Source organism: Eumetopias jubatus, unplaced genomic scaffold (genome assembly GCF_037043125.1).
Source record: "Eumetopias jubatus isolate StellerSeaLion01/CBP00866 unplaced genomic scaffold, mEumJub1_p1.0 scaffold_7, whole genome shotgun sequence".
Taxonomy (NCBI): Eukaryota; Metazoa; Chordata; class Mammalia; order Carnivora; family Otariidae; genus Eumetopias; species Eumetopias jubatus.
The window spans coordinates 60,940,720-60,961,526 of NW_028274813.1; the positions used below are offsets into that span (position 1 = coordinate 60,940,720).

At 34.3% G+C, this 20,807-nt stretch overlaps 1 protein-coding gene across 2 annotated transcripts in view; it reads left to right on the forward strand.

Annotated features, from left to right (window-relative positions):
- RALGAPA1 (Ral GTPase activating protein catalytic subunit alpha 1) overlaps nt 1–20,807 on the forward strand; it is a 252,659-nt gene that overhangs the window by 120,337 nt on the left and 111,515 nt on the right. For both annotated transcript variants that reach the window (XM_088024638.1, XM_028114832.2), the window contains 10 exons: nt 1,178–1,354; nt 6,837–6,989; nt 8,178–8,371; nt 8,616–8,714; nt 9,443–9,598; nt 11,210–11,338; nt 13,915–14,040; nt 17,020–17,078; nt 18,627–18,735; nt 19,950–20,060. In XM_088024638.1, the coding sequence (XP_087880764.1) occupies nt 1,178–1,354; nt 6,837–6,989; nt 8,178–8,371; nt 8,616–8,714; nt 9,443–9,598; nt 11,210–11,338; nt 13,915–14,040; nt 17,020–17,078; nt 18,627–18,735; nt 19,950–20,060 (1,313 nt within the window). The remainder of the gene's footprint in view (nt 1–1,177; nt 1,355–6,836; nt 6,990–8,177; nt 8,372–8,615; nt 8,715–9,442; nt 9,599–11,209; nt 11,339–13,914; nt 14,041–17,019; nt 17,079–18,626; nt 18,736–19,949; nt 20,061–20,807) is intronic.

The following is a 20,807-nucleotide window of genomic DNA, read 5'->3' on the forward strand; positions in this document are numbered from 1 at the left end:
TGGATTATGTAACCATCACCTTCCTCTCTAATGTTACTAGACAAGGGTTCCCACATATTTTGATTTCATTTTTCAGTGAAATTCCAAAGGAAGTTTTAGGGAATTCAAGTCAGGACCACTTTATTTCACCAAACTAAAGCCCCTGAAAAAACAAAAACCACTGTCCTTTCATAAAACAAATGATATTTTAAGACCAAACATAAAGAAAGGAAAAAAAAAATTAGAGCGGACTTGACATTAGAATAAAGAACAGTCATAGCTGTGAGTTGGTGATTTGGGAACCACTATCTAGTTAAGTTCAGTGCTTCAGTATGTTCGGTACAGTTATGTTCAATGTTCCATTACCCAGAGCTTTTCTTGAATAATCACTTCATGTTAAAATGACAGCATTGATATTATTTGGTGCTGTATCACTCCCACATAGCTTTTCTGCTATAATTCTATAATAATTACACTTGGCAGTGAAGAGTACCAAAATTTAAAAAAAGAACATGAAAACCTTGGGAACCAAGTTAGTGAAGAGCTGGGAGATGCATTAGAGAAACATGTTTACTGCTTTCATGGATTATATACTACTTTGATCTCAGAACGGAATATATGATTTAAGACAAAAATGGTTTTTACCACATATGTGCCATTTTTATTATATATACCTGTGCTAGAGATTATAAAGTTCTTGAAAAGCATATTACCAGCCATCAGAAAACCTGGATAAGAATTGTGATGATACATCATATGTGTCTGTTTTTTGTTTTTATTGCTGTTAGTAATAAGCTATGAGAACCTTTAAAAATGTGTTTCTAATTATAAACTGCAAACAGTTAACATTATTTGCACTTGTCTGAGTGGTATATAAATAGAATAGATTTAAGGGGAATGTTAATGTTTAATCGTTTCGCTGAAGTAGCTTTGTCTCTTTTTTTTAAAGATTTTATTTATTTGAGAGAGGGAGAGGAGAGAGCACGAATGGGGGGGGCAGGGGCAGAGGGGGAAGTGGACTTCCTGCTGAGCAGGGAGCCTGACTCAGGGCTTGATCCCAGGACACAGGGATCATGACCTGAGCCTAAGGCAGACGCTTAACTGACTGAGCCACCCAGGCACCCTGCATTGTCTCTTTTGTAAATACTTTTGTTTTGTAGTTGAGACTTCTGTGTACTAGCATTTCTTCTTCCTTTAGACTTTGGCTTTGGAGCTGATGCTGGGATTACATCCTCTGCTGATGTGGATTCAGGTTCTGGCCATCATCAGAATGCTGAAGAACAGGAAGTGGCTAGTCTAACCACACTTCAGATAGATTCTGAAACAAGCAGTCTTAATCAGCAAGCTTTCTCCGCTGAAGTTGCAACGGTTACTGGTAAAGTTACTCAAGGGAATGTCTTCTTAAGTGCATTTTTTAAGCCACCAAAGAATCTGTTTAGGATTTTATTTGATAGGTTTTAGGTATTACTTATTAGAATTTAAGTATTATGTTTTCATTCATCTGTATGTAACAATGGAGGGAAAAAATGCATTAATATAAGAGTTTCTTAACCTGGAGTCTACTTGGTAAGTTTCAGCGGACTAGCTGAACTCCTAATATTGTATACAAAATTGTATATATGTTCCCATCACTGCATTTCCTGTAGCAATTTTTAAATAGATAACCAAAAAATAGTTGAGAAGTACTATCTTCTTTTCACTGTCTTTCAGTCAGCCCAGATTTTTATAGATTTTTGACAAAATATTTATTATAGAAACTGTAGAGAATACTGCCTAATGGAAGGCCTATTTATCAATATACTAATATTCTATATTTATACAGTAAATTATGCTTTTCAGGAAATTTTTTATGTGGTCAAATATATGATGAGTAAGATCTAAGAAATTCAGTCCTGAAATGCAGGGTCACATTATTGTAAGATTTGGGTAGTGACCCAGAGGGATCCTGAGCAGCTAGTAGCCCATAGATGAGGGGTTTCACTGTATGATCCAAATTTACTCTGTTAAATTTTTTTTTAGCTTTTACTTTTTTATTTGAGAGAGAGTGAGAGAGCACGAGCTGGGGACAGGGTAGAGGGGAGAGAGAAGCAGACTCCCTGCTTGAGCAGGGAGCCTGAGGCAGGACTCAATCCCAGGACCCCAGGATCCTGACCTGAGCCATCCAGGCACCCCTAGAAGTTTTTACTTCTTAATTCTCCCATTCCACATCACCCTCCCCTTTGTCATGACAACCACCGGTCAGTTCTCCATATCTGTGGGTCTGGGTTTTGTTTTGTTTTTTTTTTTAGATTCCACAGATAAATGAAATCATATGGTATTTGTCTTTTTCTGTCTAACTTATTTCACTTAGCATAATACCCTCCAGGTCCATCCATGTTGTCACAAATGGCAAGATTTCAGTAGTATTCCATTGTGTATAAAAACCACATCTTCTTTATCCATTCATCCTTCAGTGGACACTTAGGTTGCTTCCATACCTTGGCTATTGTAAATAATGCCGCAGCGAACACAGGGATGCAAATACCTCTTTGAATTATTGTTTTTGTTTTCTTTAGATATATACCCAGTAGTGGAATTACTAGATCATATGGTAGTTCTGTTTTTAATTTTTTGAGGAACCTCTGTGCTGTTTGTTCCAGATTTGCATTCCTACCAACAGTGCACAAGGATTTCCTTCTCTCCACTTCCTCACCAACACTTGTTATTTTTTTATCTTTCTGATAATAGTCATTTTGACGGGTGTAAGGTGATATCTCATTGTGGTTTTGATTGACATTTCCCTAATGTTTAGTGATGTTGAGCATCTTTTCATGTGCCTCTTGGCACATCTCTGTGTCTTCTGAAAAATATTCAGATCCTTTGCCCATTTTTTAATTGGATTGTTTTTTGTTATTGAGTTATAGGAGTTCTTTATATATTTTATATATTATATATTTATTGAGTTCTATGGATCTTTATTTTTTTATATATTTATATATTTATATATAAATGTATTTATATATTTTTTATATATTTCTTCATATATATTCATTTATATATTACATATTTATTGAGTTCTATGGATCTTTATATATTTCTTCATATAAATAGGCCCTTATCCAGATATATGATTTGGAAATACCTGCTTCAATTTAGTAGGTTCCCTTTTTGTTTTGTTGATGGTTTTCTTCACTGTGCAGAGGCTTTTTAGTTTGATACAGTCCCACTTGTTTTTGTTTTTGCTTTTGTTTCCCTTGCCTGAAGAGACATCTAAAAAATATCACTAAGACCAATGTGAAGGAGCTTACTGCCTGTGTTTTCTTCTAGGAGTTTTATGTTTTCAGGTCTTCAATCCATTTTGAGTTGATTTTTTGTGTATGATATAAGATAGTGGTCCAGTTTTATCCTTTCACATATAGCTGTCCAGTTTTCCCAATACCATTTATTGAAGAGAATATCCTTTCTCCATTGTATATTTTACCCTCCTTTATTGTAAATTAATTGACCATGTATGCATGGGTTTTTTCTAGGCTCTCTGTTCTGTTGATCTCTGTGTCTGTTTTTATACCAATAGCACATTGTTTGAATTACTACAGCTTTGTAGTATAATTTGAAATAGGGAACAGGATACCTCCAGCTTTGTTTTTCTAAAAATTGTTTTGGCTGTTTAGTCTTTTGTTGTTCCATACAAATTTTAAAATTATTTGTTCTAGTTCTGTGAAAAATGCTATTGGTGTTTTGATAGGAATTGCATTGAACCTGTACATTGTATTGGGTGGTATGGACATTTTAACAATATTAATTCTTCCAACTCATGAGCATGGAATATCTTTCCATCTATTTGTGTCTTCTTCAGTTTCTTTAATCAGTGTCTCATAGTTTTCGCTGTATAGATCTTTCACCTCCTTGGTTAAATTTATTCCTAGGTATTTTATTCTTTTTGATATTATAAATGGGATTGTTTATGGTTCACTATTAGTGTACAGAAACATAGCAGAGTTTTTACGTATTAATTTTGTATACTGCAGTTTTACTGAATTCATTTATTCTAACAGTTTTTTGGTGGAATCTTCAAGGTTTTCTATATGTAGTATCATGTGGTCAGCATATAGTGATAGTTTTAATTCTTCCTTTCCAATTTGTCTACCTATTATTTCTTTTTCTTAACCTAATTGCTGTAGCTAGGACTTCCAATACTATGTTGAATAAAAGTGGGGATAGTGGGCAAGCTTTCAAGTTTATTATTGAATATGATATTAGATGCTGGTTTGTCATATATGGCCTTTATTATTATATTGAGGTACATTCCCTTTATACCCAGCTTATTGAGACTTTTTATCATAAATGGGTGTTGAATTTTGTCAAACACTTTCTGCATCTAGTGAAATAATCATGATTTTTATCTTTCCTTTTGTTAATGTGGTGTAGCACATTGGTTGATTTGTGGATGTTGAACCATCTTTGTCTCCCTGGAATAAATCCCACTTGATCATGGTATATGATTGTTTTTATGTGTTGTTGAACTCAGTTTGCTAATATTTTGTTGAGGATTTTTGCATCCATTTTCATTAGGGATATTGGCCTCTAATTTTCTTTTGTGGTGTTTTGGTATGAGAGTAACACTGGCCTCATAAAATGAGTTTGGAAGTTTTCCTATCTTTGATTTTTTGGAAGAGTTTGAGAGGGATAGGTGTTAAGACTTCTTTTTTTTTTTAAGATTTTATTTATTCGTCAGAGTGAGAGCACAAGCGGGGGGGGGGGCGGCGGCAGACATAGACACCTTTGAATGTTTCGTAGAATTCACCAGTGAAGCCAGGTGATCCTGGAATTTTGTTTTTTTAGGAGGTTTTTGATTACTGATTCAGTCTCCTTACTAGTGATTGGTCTATTCAGATTTCTGTTTCTTCATGATTCAATCTGGAAAGATTGTACATTTCTAGGAATTTATCCATTTTTTCTAGGTTGACCAGTTTGTTGGCGTATAATTATTCATCATAGTCTTCTTATGATCCTTTGCATTTCTGTGGTATTGGTTGTAACGCCCTTTCATTTCTGACTTTATTTGAGCTCTTTTTTCTTCTTGTGGGTCTAGGTAAAGGATTGATTTTTATCTTTTCAAAGAACCAGCGCTTAGTTTCATGGGTCTTCTTTATTGTCTTTTTAGTCTCTTATTTCATTAATTTCTGCTCTGATCTTTATTATTTCTTTCCTCCTACTAACTTTGGGCTTTGTTTGTTCTTTTTTTTTCTAGTTTCCCTAGGTGTGAAGTTAAATTGTTTGAGATTTTTCTTGAGGCAGGTCTGTATTGCTATGAAATTCCCTCTTAGAACCATTTTTTGCTGCATTCCATAGATTTTGGTATGTCATATTTTTGTTTCATTTGTTTCTCGGTATTTTTTTTCCTTTAATTTTTCATTCACCCTGTAGTTATTTAGTAACATGTTTAGTCTCCATATATTTGTAGTTTTTCTGGTTTTCTTCTGGTAGTCGATTTCTAGCTTCATAGTGTTGTCAGAAAAGATCCTTGATATGATTTCAATCTTGTAGAATTTATTGAAACTTGTTGTGTGACCTAATATGTGATCTATCCTGGAGAATGTGCCATGTGCACTTGAGAAGAATATGTATTCTGCTGCTTTGGATGGATTGTTCTGTACATATCAGTTAAGTCCATCTGGTCTAATGTGTCATTTAAAGGTGAGCTTTCTTTATTGATTTTCTGTTGGAAAGACCTAATATTTTAGGGGCTTGCTTGGTACTAGTAGCACTCCCATACAACCACCACAAATTGTTCAATATAGTATTAATTTATGTTACACATAATTTAAATTAACAGGAGTTTCTGCTTTGTGCCAGACACTGTACTAGGCACTGGCAGTACGTCAGTATGTAACACAGATACAATCCCTGTTCTTACAGAGTATATGCACTAGTGAAGATATTTGAAACTGAGCAGTTTCAGGTCAGTGTGATAAGTGGTATAAGGGAAGGTACAAGTGCAAATAGCGGAGGCTACTTATTTACCCTGGATATGTCAACACTGGGTAGGCTTCTCAGGAAGGGGTGTCTAAGGTGAAACCTGAAAAATAAAAAGTTAACCAGACCTATAAGAACAGGTTAAGGGCTCCATGCAAAGGAAAAACATGTGGAAAAGGCCAGAGGTATACTACATATTCTGATAAATACCAGCAGTTTACTTTCTATGACTAGAACTTAAAAGTACTAGGGGAATTATGGAGCTGTAAGAAAGTTACAGAAAGTCTGGAAAACCACACACTAAGAAGTTTGGGCTTATGCTGTGGCCAGTAAAGAGCCATAAAATCCACAGAAGGATTTTAAATGAGAGAGTACCATCAGATTAGATTTTTAGATTTTTTTGCTGCCTTACGAAGAATGGATTGAGAAGGAAGGAATGTGTGTGTGTGTGGTGGGGGAGAGACTGAAGACTGGGGACCACCAGGGACCACTGTACACCAGGCCAGCAATGATAGTAGCATATAGAGCCACAGTGAACAAGTTCCTCTTCTCTTGAATTGCTCCAAGTCTGAAGTAAGTGAAATAGAGTAGCAGTGGGTCCTAGAGTTTCTGTAGCTGGACCAGGAATGGGAGTAGACATTCTCATTCTGACCGATGGCTTCTATGAACTGGTATGTCCAGTTCTGATTCCATATGAGTCCGATGGAAGAAATCAAATGAGGCCCCTAGATACAAAATCTTGTACTGTATTATGATTTTATTTACCTCTTTGGCCAATTTATAACCTGTTCTATCCTTTGATGCTGTTCAATTGTGTTTTATTGGGGTTTTAAGCATTACATCTTAGGTAGAAGGTGTTGAATATTCTCTTTATGGTAATTTTTATGAAATTGTCTTTACAGGTTCAGAAAGTGCTTCTCCAGTCCATTCAGCTCTGGGATCCAGGTCACAGACACCTTCCCCTTCCACACTGAATATAGATCACATGGAACAGAAAGATCTGCAGCTTGATGAGAAGCTCCACCATTCTGTTCTTCAGACTCCAGATGACCTAGGCAATATTTGGAAATTAGATATTTGCCGTTTTTCCTTTTAGGGCATCAGTGTTAGGAGATCTTATTATTTAAATTATTTAAAATTTTGTTTTTGAGAGGGATAAGTTAGAGACAAATCAGTTGATTTATCACTATATAATGAAGGTTCTGTAGAGTAGGGAGATATTAACAGTGATGGTTAAAACTGCAGTGTTTTTTGTTTTATTTCATTGGTTTATACCAGACTCTTATTTTTTATTATTGTGAAAGACAATTTGGTAACTTTTTGATAATACAGTCAGTTATTATACACTTCATGTGGAAAGAGAAAAAAGTCAAACATGAGGCATAAAGGACTTACGAAGAGTTACAGTGAGTGAACTTGTAAATTATGAGGACACTGAGATATTATCAAGTAGGAATAATCTTTACTAACTTAGTAATTATTTTGCCTTTTCCATTATATACACTGAATAGAATAATGGATGTTTCTTAAGCTGGAGGAGATCTATAATGATATCTAGCTAAACCATCTATTTTACAGTGAGGAAGTGTAGCCTTAGGAAGGTTACTAAGTAATTTGTACAGCGTCACATAATTGAGAGAAATGAGGCTAGGATTCAAGGTTACCTATATTTCTTACATATAATCTTGCCAATTTTATTAAACAAAAGAAATATAATTATGGAATTTTAGATTATGTTTAAGTTTTAGTAAAAATGTTAATTTTCCCATGTCATTGTGATATCCCTTTTAATGCTAGGCCTGACTTAATTGTGAAATATATTTCTTTGGAAGTTGTAAGTACAAAGAAACAGGCTTATGAAGTCTTCCTATAGGAACTGCCTTCAGCCTGAGATTTTCTATTAATTGATGCTATAACCTGAAGTAGCCATTTGATGAAAGAGGGAGTATGTACTTATAAATATGATCTTTAGATCAATTATAAATTTCTATCTGGTATCTGCATCATTTTCTCCTTAGGTAAATCCTAGTACAGGCAGTATTGAATAAATACTGCCATAAAAAGGAATTGTGAACTGGTGAGGTTTTGATCTTATCAGGAAAAAATAACACTAATGCATATTGACTATTGACATTTTAAAAATTCACTTTTGTAGATATTTAAGTTTGTTATTTTGACTCCTTTGTATTTTTGTGACCAATTCTTTAGAGAAATTACTGACACTAGTGTATTTTTTTCTACAGAAATCAGTGAGTTTCCATCTGAATGTTGTAGTGTGATGGCAGGGGGTACACTCACAGGATGGCATGCTGATGTTGCTACTGTAATGTGGCGAAGAATGCTAGGCATTTTGGGAGATGTCAACGCTATTATGGATCCCGAAATACATGCTCAAGTTTTTGATTACCTCTGTGAACTTTGGCAAAATCTAGCTAAGGTAAAAAAATAAATAAATAAAATAAAATAAAAAGAGGAGAAAGAAAGAAGAGTGTTAAGACGTAGAAGCCTTAGATCTCATTGCCACCCACCACCCCCCTTAACTATAAACTGGTTCCTACCAAGGTGAAGTCACTTATCCATGTTTATATAATTAGTGCTAGGAACTGGAATTGAACTCAAGTTTAAGATAAAACTGGAAGAACACTTTTATTGGTTTGTTGCATTTTATTTGAAAATTACAGATTAGAGATAACCTTGGCATTTCAACTGATAACCTGACCTCCCCTTCACCACCAGTTTTGATTCCTCCACTGAGAATTCTTACACCTTGGCTCTTCAAGGTAAGCTTAATATATATATAAAATAATTTAAAAGATTCATTTAGTAAAAACGATGTAGTCAGTTTTAAACATTTGATAGACTCTAGCTTTTGTATAGTCTTCTAGAACAGTTAGTTTTTAACTAGTCATTGGGGGTTATATAGAGAGTTAAATGGGCATAGCAAAATTATACAGGTGCATCATTGTTACTTATTTAATAAAACAAAAATGAATATAGAATTATGTTTCTATTTAAGTGAAGTGTAAATCTCAAATTTGTGTCAGAATGTGCTGTATATTTTTAAGGATTTAATTCTTGGGGCACCTGGGTGACTCAGTCGGCTAAATTTCTGCCTTTGGCTCAGGTCATGATCCTAGGGTCCTTGGATTGAGCCCCCCATCCGGCTCCCTGCTCAGCAGAGAGTCTGCTTCTCCCTCTCCCTCTAAAGCTCCCTCTGTTTGTGCTCTCTTGCTCTCTCTGTCAAATAAATAAATAAAATCTTAAAAAAAAAAAAAGATTTAATTCTTTTGAGTATTTGATATGTTTGGTGCATTTTCCTAAATGAAACAGTATGTGGTTATTCATACCTATGTTATTTCATTTTAATAGTAGTTTCAATAATCCTAATAATTGATTCATTAAGAAATTGGGCCAACATAGAAATAAATGAAAACAAATATATAGCTTGCTATATTCAGTGTAACAGTATTTGTTTTTGAGTATTAAAACCAACATTTTTGAATTGTAGGCAACCATGTTGACTGATAAATATAAACAAGGTAAATTACATGCTTACAAACTTATCTGTAATACAATGAAAAGAAGACAAGATGTTTCTCCAAACAGAGATTTTCTAACACATTTCTACAATATAATGCATTGTGGATTACTTCATATTGATCAGGTAAATATATACTTTCTAACCAATTGCTTTATAAATTTATCTTTGATTCTTGATTGTTTAACTCTTAGCTTTTAAGGTCTAGAATTAAAAATACTCTTTTATGTAGTCATTTTATTTACAAGTTTCTTCTGTTTTGTAACCTCATTTGTTCTTGAAACGTAGTTGAAAAGCTGTTACAGTTAGGGAATCAACTTGTTTATTAAATGTATCTTTCCTCTAAAGTTAAAGTAACTAGTTTGCTTTTTTAAGATATTAAGCCATCTTTTGCTTAGACAGACATGTTTCTTTAATGTCCTAATGTACTTATTCTTGGGCATTTTGTAATTGTTACTTAATAATTGGCACTCGAGGCATATGGATTTGCTCATCTAGTCATGCAACAGTCAGTAGTTTTTTCCAGTCTAAGAGTTAGTTAGCACATCACATTTTCTTATTTCCATAGATTGTATTAGCATAGTGACAGTTCTATTGACTTGGCATTTGTATCAGTGCAGTCATTACATTAGCCAATCATAAATATGACTCTAGAACATTACTTTAGGAGTCTTGATCCTGGCCATAAAATTAAAAAAAAATCTATGGGAGGTTATAAGTCATGGTAATGAAACATTTTAATCATAATGTGGTTAAATTTCACTTGCAGTTCATTTAAAGAACATTAAACTAATATCAAAAGAGGTAATTATATCTCTCTTCCCAAAAAATGAAAATACTTCTCACATTAATTTGAAATAGCACTTACAATGTACTACCTTATAAACATGTCTCAAACAAAATGACACCTTTAATTACTTGACAGAGAGACCTTTTGTTTAGGATGAATCAGATTGAGTAATACAGCATAAAACACTGCATCCTCATGTTGAATTCCAAAGGCGAAGTGAATGAATAACCAAGTTAAGAATACTCCCTCAATGGGGCGCCTGGGTGGCTCAGTCGTTAAGCGTCTGCCTTCGGCTCAGGTCATGATCCCGGGATCCTGGGATCGAGCCCCACATCGGGTTCCCTGCTCAGCGGGAAGCCTGCTTCTCCCTCTCCCACTCCCCCTGCTTGTGTTCCCTCTCTCGCTATGTCTCTCTCTGTCAAATAAATAAATAAAATCTTAAAAAAAAAAAAAGAATACTCCCTCAAAAATGCCTCGGTCTGTATTTCTGAGGCTAGATATTTGTCATCAAAGGACTTCAGTTTATCTAATGAGAATTCTTCCAGTTGCCACATAATAGGTCATGAAACTTGAGAGATCAGAGATCTGACATGGAAGCAAGTAGATGAGAGAAGGAACCACTCTGCAGTTCAGTTTTATGCTACGAAAGCCTTGTATTTTCAACGCTCTGAAGCAAAGAGCCTTCCAGTTTGCTCTCTAGTGTGGAAAAAAAAAATGCTATATTGATGTCAGTTAAACAAATGTGTTTTAAGTTTACTTTCCTTTGACAGAATATAATACTAAGCATGGATTATTTAGAAGATTTAAAATCAGTCTTTCCAATTAGGCAATGTATAGTAATTGCCTATTTTACTGTTTCATATGTTATCTATTTTTAAGGATATTGATTAGCTGATACCCAAGATTAATTTAGGATATTCTTTTCCCCTTCTTTTCTTACTCCTAAGGATATTGTCAATACAATCATCAAGCACTGCTCACCTCAGTTTTTTTCACTTGGTTTGCCTGGTGCCACAATGCTTATTATGGATTTTATTGTAGCAGCTGGTAGAGTGGCTTCTTCGGCTTTTCTCAATGTAAGTTTTTATTTCCCGTTCTTCATAATATAACAGACTGTAGTTAAACAGGACTCAACTAACAAAGCAACAAAGGAGGAGCCCTTGTTAATAAATTTAACAAGCTAAGGTTCAGGAAAATTTACAGTTTAACTGAAGTTGCTTTTTTTTTAAGTAAATATTGAAATACAAGAAAGTACTAAAATTAGTTGATAAATTGACACATGAGCTATAAAAATGGATTAAATCTGATAAGCAAAACAAAATTTAAAAATTGAGGAAATCTAAGGAAATAGAGGGAGGGAAGAAACTAAAGAGAGGGCAGTGGGCCATAGCAAAAGAGATGGACCAGAGGTGAGATAATTCAAAAGTATGCTCTAGGAGTAAACTCTAAACTCTGAGACAGCATGTGAGGATTATGATAACAGTTATGGAGCTGTGAGACATGCCAAGTAACTCACTATAGTTGGAATATGTTCATATGTAACTAGAAGAGATAAGCTAAAGAGGAAGACAGCTAGTTTACTGTGCTAAAGAGGTTAGAGTTCATCCCAAGGAAAGAATGAGTAAGCATTGAGGGATTTTACACAAGCAGTGACATGATCAGATTTCTACTTGAGAAGGAGCACTCTGGCACAAAGTATAAATGAGAAATAACAATTAATTGAAAGTCTACTAGAATAAACTAAGAGTTTTGGGGAGAGAAAAATCAGTCCTACTTGACCATCATTTTGTAACTTAGCAGTTTAATATATGTTATTTCACTCATAAGCTATACAAAAGACTAACTGAACGAGAAGGAGTTCTATTTGTGGTATAGAAAGCTGCCTATTCGAGATCCATGAGAATATGTTAGGAGGGCCATTGCATGTACAAGGCAGGAGCTCAAAGATGTCAGGACTGAAATGGAAAGCTGGACGACATTAACTTATACATGTTATCGTAGGCCATGAAACTGGATGCAGTCACCCAGTGGAAATGTTCACATAAGGGAAGAACCTGTGTTTATAGCTAGTTATTAACCCTGTTTCTCCAGTTATGTAATAATAGCCATAACTAGTGAGAAAGACTGCATAGGAAAACAAGTTAAACCTGACACCTTGTCCCTACTGTAAGGTTGAGGTTAGTCTTTTCCTTTGGATGATGTTGGAAATACACAGTTCAGTCTTCCTCTTTGGATTCCATTTTAGATCCCATACACATCATCATCTTTCTGTTAATGGGTGGCTCCTTTCTTCCCCTGCCAGACAGATTACAAAATAATTGATTAGATTTTGCCTTTCTTAATTATAATCACATTACAGTATGCTCCCATTATATCCACATACCTGAACATTCTTAGCTACCTTATCCAACTTTAAAGAAAAACCCTTAGCTAATCTCTTTTAAAATACTGGTTTTGATCAGTTTCACTTTTTATAGCGAATTTTATTTTATTTATTTAAAGATTTTATTTTTCTAAGTAATCTCAACACCCATCGTGGAGCTTGAATTTACAACCCTGAGATGAAGAGTCACATGCTTTACTGACGGAGCCAGCCAGGCACCCCTATAGCTAATTTTAAATTGGCATGGTGTCTACAAGCTTACCCTAACCCTTTTATGGGGTTGTCTTTTTATCTGCAAATCTGGATTATTTTTTAAATATGGAAATGAGTTGTTTGGTTGATAATCATAATAAAGTAGTACTCCACTGCCTCTCTAATAACATTTAGAAACATAGGGAAATCCTTTTGGAGGCAGATTCTTGTTTTATGTGAATAAAAGTATTATATTTCTAGCAGATTTGTTTTAGCATGTTCTAGCATTTGTTTTAGCATTTAGTATTTCTAGCAGGTATCATTAAACATATAAATTAATATTGTAGGTATTTTAGTTAATAAAGGAATATATTAGTAGGTGGGTGTTGGTGTTTGATGGACATGCAAGAAGGTAGAAGAAGAAAAAGAAATGCTCAGTGCTGATACTTCAGAGATGGCTTAATACAGCTAAGGAGAAAAGATGAAAAGTTACCTTCATCTGCAGGCCAAGCATAAATTCTGACTGTTTTTAGTAGGTAGTATAGACATTGCTTTTCTCATGTGCTTATATAATATCATAAAAACCATCTAGACTGGTTGGTGCCTGTTTCTTGAAGAGACAGTTAATGTTTTTATCGTTAGTTACTTTATCTATCCTTAGATAGTGACAAATATAATCTAGTGACATTGGGTCACCTGCTCATTAGTACAATATGTTATGAAGTGTTGAGTTGCCTTTAAAATGAAAGTATTTATATTTTTTCTCAAAATTAGGGTAATTTTATGCTGTTAGCTAAACTATATTATTATTTACAGTCAACTGTGGCTGATTTCTGCTTTTTTGCTGCTCTTAAGGAGAGCTGTGCTGTTTGTTCATTATATTTATTGAAAATAACAGTAGTTTATGTGGAAAGTATAGGTGAAAACCTGAATGTTTTTGTATTTCCAGTGTCCTTTTTAATTTTGTCTTTTGCTCTCACTTCTCTTTGTAATATGGTTAGGTCATAAAGTAACTTTTTTGGTAATTTAATGACATAATCAAATACATTATAAAGATTTTAAAAATCTGATACCTAGGCACCAAGAGTAGAAGCACAAGTTCTTCTGGGATCTTTGGTTTGCTTTCCTAACTTATATTGTGAACTGCCTGCTCTCCATCCCAACATTCCTGATATTGCTGTGTCTCAGTTTACAGATGTTAAGGTAAGAAATCAGATGCTGATTTTTAGTGTTTAAATGATTTTATAATAACAATGTATGATAAAATTTGTATTCTTTCTTTTCCTTTAGAAATCCACATAATTGTTAAAGAACATTAACCAGTCATACCCCTCAGACGCAAGGCTAGAATGTCCATTAGGAGCACAGTCTTTTTTGTATTGATAACTTCTTTGGAAACATTTTCTCATTACTGAATCCATTCATATTATCAGTATCTTAGGATTCTTTCATTCACTCACAGAACATTTATTGAAACATCCTATGAGGCAGATACTATGCTACCTCTAAGGCTTCTAAGATTGAGATGGCACTAAATCTGCAAATTTGACACTGTCTCCTAATTTCCCCATGTGATATATCAAACAGTGTAATGGAATATTCTGTTTTGCTGTAGGAAACTGTGGAATTGGGGTGGGTAATCTATGTACCTGAAGCATAGCTCCTCAAAAGTCATGTTGATAATTTTTTTTTAAACTTTTGCTTTCTCTGAAAGAAATTTTTTCAATCCAGTTTTCTGGATTTCTGCATATACTTTTCATACCACCCATATTTCTCTTTATGACGTTTATAACGTGTAATTACTTGTTTAGTGTTTGATTTATGCTTCAGACAAACACCATAAAGTCTTATTTACTGCTATATCCTCAGAGCTTAACATGCTGCTTGGCATCTGGTACTCCAGAAACATTTGTTAAAAAAGTGAATTTCGCTTACACATAAAATTATGTAGGTCAATGCAAATTTGCAATGGCAGTTAATAAAAACATAGAAATTGAGCTCTGGTCTTCAGAGATGTAATATCTTCGGTTTCTTCTATTTTCAGAAGATCCTGAAGGTGAGGGATAGGTAATAGTTTTAATTTGCTTAGGCAAATTAAATTTAATTTTGTCTTTTGCTCTCACTTCTCTTTGTAATATGGTTAGGTCATAAAGTAACTTTTCTGGTAATTTAATGACATAATCAAATACATTATAAAGATTTAAAAAATCTGATACCTAGGCACCAAGAGTAGAGTTTGCTAGGGATTAGCCTAGCTAACTACATATGATCTACATTTCAGAGTGGCCTCATTGTCTTCTGGCCTTTGTATAGATAGTAATGGCTGAAATGATTTAAAAAATCAAACTTTGGGGAAGGGGTATCTCCAAAATAAAAGCTAATTCTAATAATGAAGAAAGCAAAAAGCCTAAGAAAATAATGATTATTCTTAGTCAGAAAACTGGAGATTTAAGGGAAAATTACAGGCCATAGTGGTCATATTTAATTTTCACTGAAACTAGCTCTCTGTATATTCTAAACTGCAGCCACATAGCCACGTGGAACATACCATGCTGTTTTTCAGTTTTGTGCTTTTGAAAATGCATTTCTTTCTGCCTAAACATCCATTATATAGACCTGTTTTCCTCTTTTTGTCTCTCTTAATCACCCAAACACAAATAATCTTAGTCTTTGACCTTGATCATTTGTCAAAATCCTGTTTACCTAAAACCGTTTTGTGAAGTCTTCTATGACTTTCCGAAGTTTACCTGTTTGTTCACATAGAACCTTTTATGTGTCATCTTGTGTTGTGATTGTTTACAAGTCTCCCTCCCTCTCTGGAATGTAAACTTCTTGAGGATAGGTACTGCATCTTAACCATCTATTTCTTTCCAGCATTTAAGACAGGATCTATTACATAGAAAGCTCTTGGGCTTAAACAATAGATTTGCTCAAAGTACCTATTAATTGCGAGCCAGTGGGCTAGATGCTAAGTTTACAAAGATAAGTCGAAGGTACTCCTCCTAAGGAGCTTACAATCTATGTAGCTGATAAGTGCTTTGTGAATTTATGAATGAATGAATGAATGAATGATTTTTTTAAAAAAGGAAGTAATAGAGTCTTAATTATCCAGCCTCGTGGCATTGTTTTCCTCTTAGTTAGCCACTGTAGTATTTGACCCATGTTGATATTCCTGAACCTTCCTAAATCTTTTCAACTTTGACTTATGTTGCACAGATCCATCTTGATTTACTTCTTGTTTCTCTAAATATTCTAGGACTCCTTAATAAACCAGTGTTCTTTCTCTGCCTGCTAAACATAAATTTACTATAAGACCCTCTCTTTAGATAATTACTTTCTCTTAATTCTCCCGTTTGAATACTTTTTTCATTCACATAATTTTAACTATTATTTAGCACTTATCCCCAAACTCACACATTATAATGTTTTACAAATTATCAAAAAAGAGGAGGCTTGCTTTTAAATAAATATTTCTCAGAGTTTTGAAAAGATACCCATACTTTTGAGTGAGTAAATCTGTTTTAATTATCTTATAGTGAACTTTTTATTAATCTTTTAATCAGGAAAAATTATTTTTTTGAACATGTATATTTGGTTATAAATTTCAGAAATCATTTATTTTAGCCTGTGCTGCTGTAACAAAATACTGCTAAAAAAAAATACTACCAACTGGGTAGCTTATAAACAGCAGAAATTTATTTGTCACAGTTGTGGAGACTGGAAGTCCAAGATCAAGGCTCCAGCAGAGTGGCATTCTGGCGAGGGCCCTCTCGCTGCTCCAGAGCTGGTCCCTGCCCGCTATGTCTTCACAAAGTAGAAGGAACTAAGGAGGTCTTTGGTGGTCTCTTGTATAAGAGCATGAATATCATTCATAAGGTCTCCATCCTCATGACCTAACATCATCTTTGGGAGATAGGATTTTAGCATAAGAATTTTGGGAGGGGAGACACAAATATTCAGACCATATTATTGTTTTTTTTATTTAGCTAATTTTATGAATAATATTGGACTCTATTAATTAAAGTATTCAGGTGAGAACAAAGATTGTTTTATTTCACTGTTGTATCCCTAGCACCTGGCACAGTGCTTGGGGCCATAGTAGCCATTTAATAAATACTTGAATGAATGAATGAATGAATGAATGAAATCTTAATCATTACAGGTATTTCCCCTTTATTTTAGGAACTCATAATCAAAACTGTATTAAGCTCGGCAAGAGATGAGCCATCTGGTCCTGCACGGTAGGTCAGATACTCTTTTTTTTTTAAGATTTTATTTATTTGCGAGAGAGAGACAGAGATAGCAGGAGAAAGCACAAGATGGGAGGAAAGGGAGAAGCAAGCTTCCCACTGAGCAGGGAGCGCAACACAGGGCTTGGACCCAGGAGTCTGGGATCATGACCTGAGCTGAAGGCAGATGCTTAACCGAAGGCAGATGCTTAACCGACTGAGCCACCCAGGCACCCCTGGTAGTTTTAATAGTAAATAATTTATTAGCATTAACACTATGATAAACTGAAAGAAGAGACTTAAGAATTTCTGATCCACTATGTTCAGGAAGAAAGATATTTCTGCATTGAATTATTCTGAAATTTAACGTTCTACAAAATTTACGAATGTCAGTATCAGGACATGCCAAGTATACCAGGATACTAGAAAGAGTTGACTTTTTTAGGAGTTGAGGGAAACAGTATGTGCTCATCAGAAGCTTATACTTGAATACACTAATGAAATTTGTACTGATTCTGATCATCAAATAACTCCCTTCAATTTGAAACTTCAGTTGAAATAGGGAAATGAAGTTTCACAAGATGTTAGGGAATAGAAAAAATTCTACAAGTTTCTGTTGGAAACCCTTTATAAAGCACATGAATTTTATTTGTATTGCCAGTTTGTTTTACAAAGAATATGTAGCTGGGGCACCTGGGTGGCTCAGTCGTTAAGCGTCTGCCTTCGGCTCAGGTCATGATCCCAGGGTCCTGGGATTGAGCCCCACATGGGGCTCCTTGCTCAGCAGGAAGCCTGCTTCTCCCTTTCCCACTCCCCCTGCTTTTGTTCCCTCTCTTGCTGTGTCTCTCTCTGTCAAAAAATAAATTTAAAAATTAAAAAAAAAAAAGAATGTAGCTAGCCGTGTTAAATTTAAGAGTTATGAAAATAATATTTAGGGGCACCTGGGTGGCTCAGTCAGTTAAGTATCCAACTCTTGATTTTGGCTCAGGTCATGATCTCCGGGTTGCGAGACTGAGCCCCTCATCAGGCTCTGTACTGGGCATGGAACCTGCTTAAGATTCCCTCTCTCCCTCTCTCCCTTTCCCTCTGCCCTTCCCCCCTTCTCTAAAAAAGAAGGAAGGAAAAGAAAGAAAATAATATTTGACTTACCCCATCAGCTTCATGTTTTTGCTAAAGTTTATTTTGTGCTGTCAGTCAATAAAACCACACTCTTTCCTTCTTTGAAAGCAGGTTACATATTTGTTTTGGAAGCTTTATGGCAATATCAGTTTATTAATATGGGTTTGTTAAAAAGATCCTGTGTGTTATCCCCATCTATGAGCTTGGTAGTAAATTATGTTTGAAAATTAGGCGTTGAATTTGGGGTCATGTGCTTTCCTCCTACTTTCTCTTCCTCAGGAAGAGCTAATGTACAGAGTAACAAATTGATTGATTCACTTAAACAGTGCATGTTCATTCTAGATTGGTTGGTTGTGGGTATTTTGGTTGTGGTGGTGGTTTCATTTCATTTAAAGGCTCGTCTACTTCTGTTTATATCATTGTTGGTTGCCCTTTTTGCAGATGTGTAGCATTGTGCAGTTTAGGTATTTGGATTTGTGAAGAACTAGTCCATGAGTCTCATCATCCTCAAATCAAGGAAGCTCTGAATGTAATTTGTGTTTCCTTAAAGGTAAAAAAAACCTATTTAATCAAATATATTAATATAGTATAGAATGCAGGACTGGTTTTCTCCAAATGTTAATTATAAATTGTGTCCTTATAGAATAAAACATTTAATAAATGTTTTTATTACTTTATTATTACATTATTTCTTTGATCCTGACTTTTTCCTTCAGAGTGGTGCTACTCTTGAATTTAGGATATCCTGGTGATAACCTATTTTACCTCAGCTTTTTATGTCACTTAACAACATATATAGGGTTGTTTGTTTTTTCCTGATCAGTATTTTTGTAACCTACTCTTTAATCCTTAATACTTCCCTGAATTCTTGAGCTGTTCAATGTTTTGGCTTTATTATTCAAGTTAAATGCTCTCTTTGTAACCAGAGTAAGATTTGTTAAAAAATAATAACCTAATTACTTGGAGAATCTAACTGAGTAAATTTTTTGCTTGTGAAAGTATGCATGATATTATTTTTGTTTGACTTGTAATATAGTATCTGTATAGAATTCTAAACAAAAAGGTACAAATATTACTTATTGGACAAATATTTCTGAGTATGTACTATGTTTGAGGTGGTTTGCTAGTGAGAGTGAGGGATACCAGAATAAAAAATAATTGTAAATACTAGAGGCAAGCGGTTAATAATATGATGGCTGAAAAGGATTAAAATAAGAGTTTTATAAAACAGAAAGCTGAGAGAACCAAATGAATGGTGCATATGAAATGCTAATTGAGATCAGAGGAAGCCGAGATCACTTTGACTTAAGTAATAGAGAAGACTCTGGAAAGGAGACAGAAGAATGGGGGAGATTTGGTCATAGAGAGTTAAACCTAACAAGTTTGAGTTTATGCCAATGGGGAGTCATCTGAGAGCTTTAAGCATAAAGAATGTCAGCATCAGAGCAGTTCTTTAGATTAATTTGAAAGTGTTGGTATAGTAGATTGGAATGGGGAAACGATTGATAAGAAATTAGCAGTTTACAGGCTGTTGCAGAAATCCAGGTAACAGAAAATGGAATAAAACCTTAATGGGGACAAACATTCAAAATTAAAAATAAAGTTAATTGTGTTTTTAGAATGTGTTACGAATTTTTATTTTGTGGCTGTGTATTTATCATCTTAATATTTTAATAAACGTATAGAATGACCAAAAGAAACATGTATGAAATTTCAAGTTTTTCAGCAGCTAATACATTAATGAATATTTTGTTGTTATTACAGTTTACTAATAAAACAGTAGCCCATGTAGCTTGTAACATGCTTCACATGCTGGTTCATTACGTACCTAGACTTCAGATTTACCAACCCGATTCTCCCTTGAAAATTATTCAAGTAAGTATTTCTCATGTATTATGACCCTATTAAATATAATAAATTTATCCCTATACATTTTTAACAAGCACATAAAAAAACTTAATGAGCTCAAGAAATTTCCAGAGTAAATAACACATATGTATGTGCATATTTTGCCTTTTATTAATTATTTTTATTATTTCATATTTTTTTATCAAATTTATTCATATACTATTCAGAGTATAATATGTGTTAATTTAAAAAACCACCGTATGGGGTGCCTGAGTGGCTCAGTTGGTTAAGCATCTGCCTTCGGCTCAGGTCATGATCTCAGGGTCCTGGAGTCAAGGCCCACATTGGGCTCTCCGCTCAGCGGGAACTCTGCTTCTCCCTCTTACTCTCCGTCTGTGCTTTCTCTCTTTCTCAAATAAATAAATAAAATTAAAAAATACATTATAAAATATCTTTTTTTTTTGATGTTACCATATCTCTTATTCTGTATATATACATACAAAAAGCAATGACATGCATGTACAATTAGATGAATTTTCAGGTTACCAACACCAAGATTAATAAGAATATTACCAGAATTGCTTCAAAATAACCCTTCCTTTTTAAAGGATATTTTTCCTGGGTTCCAGATTCTTGGTTATTTGTTTCAGCACTATAAAGAACTCAATTCATTGTCTTCTAACCAAAAACTAATGATGTAATCTTTTTTTTTTTTTAAAGCATATATTTACCTACACACACACACACACACACACACACACACACACACACAAG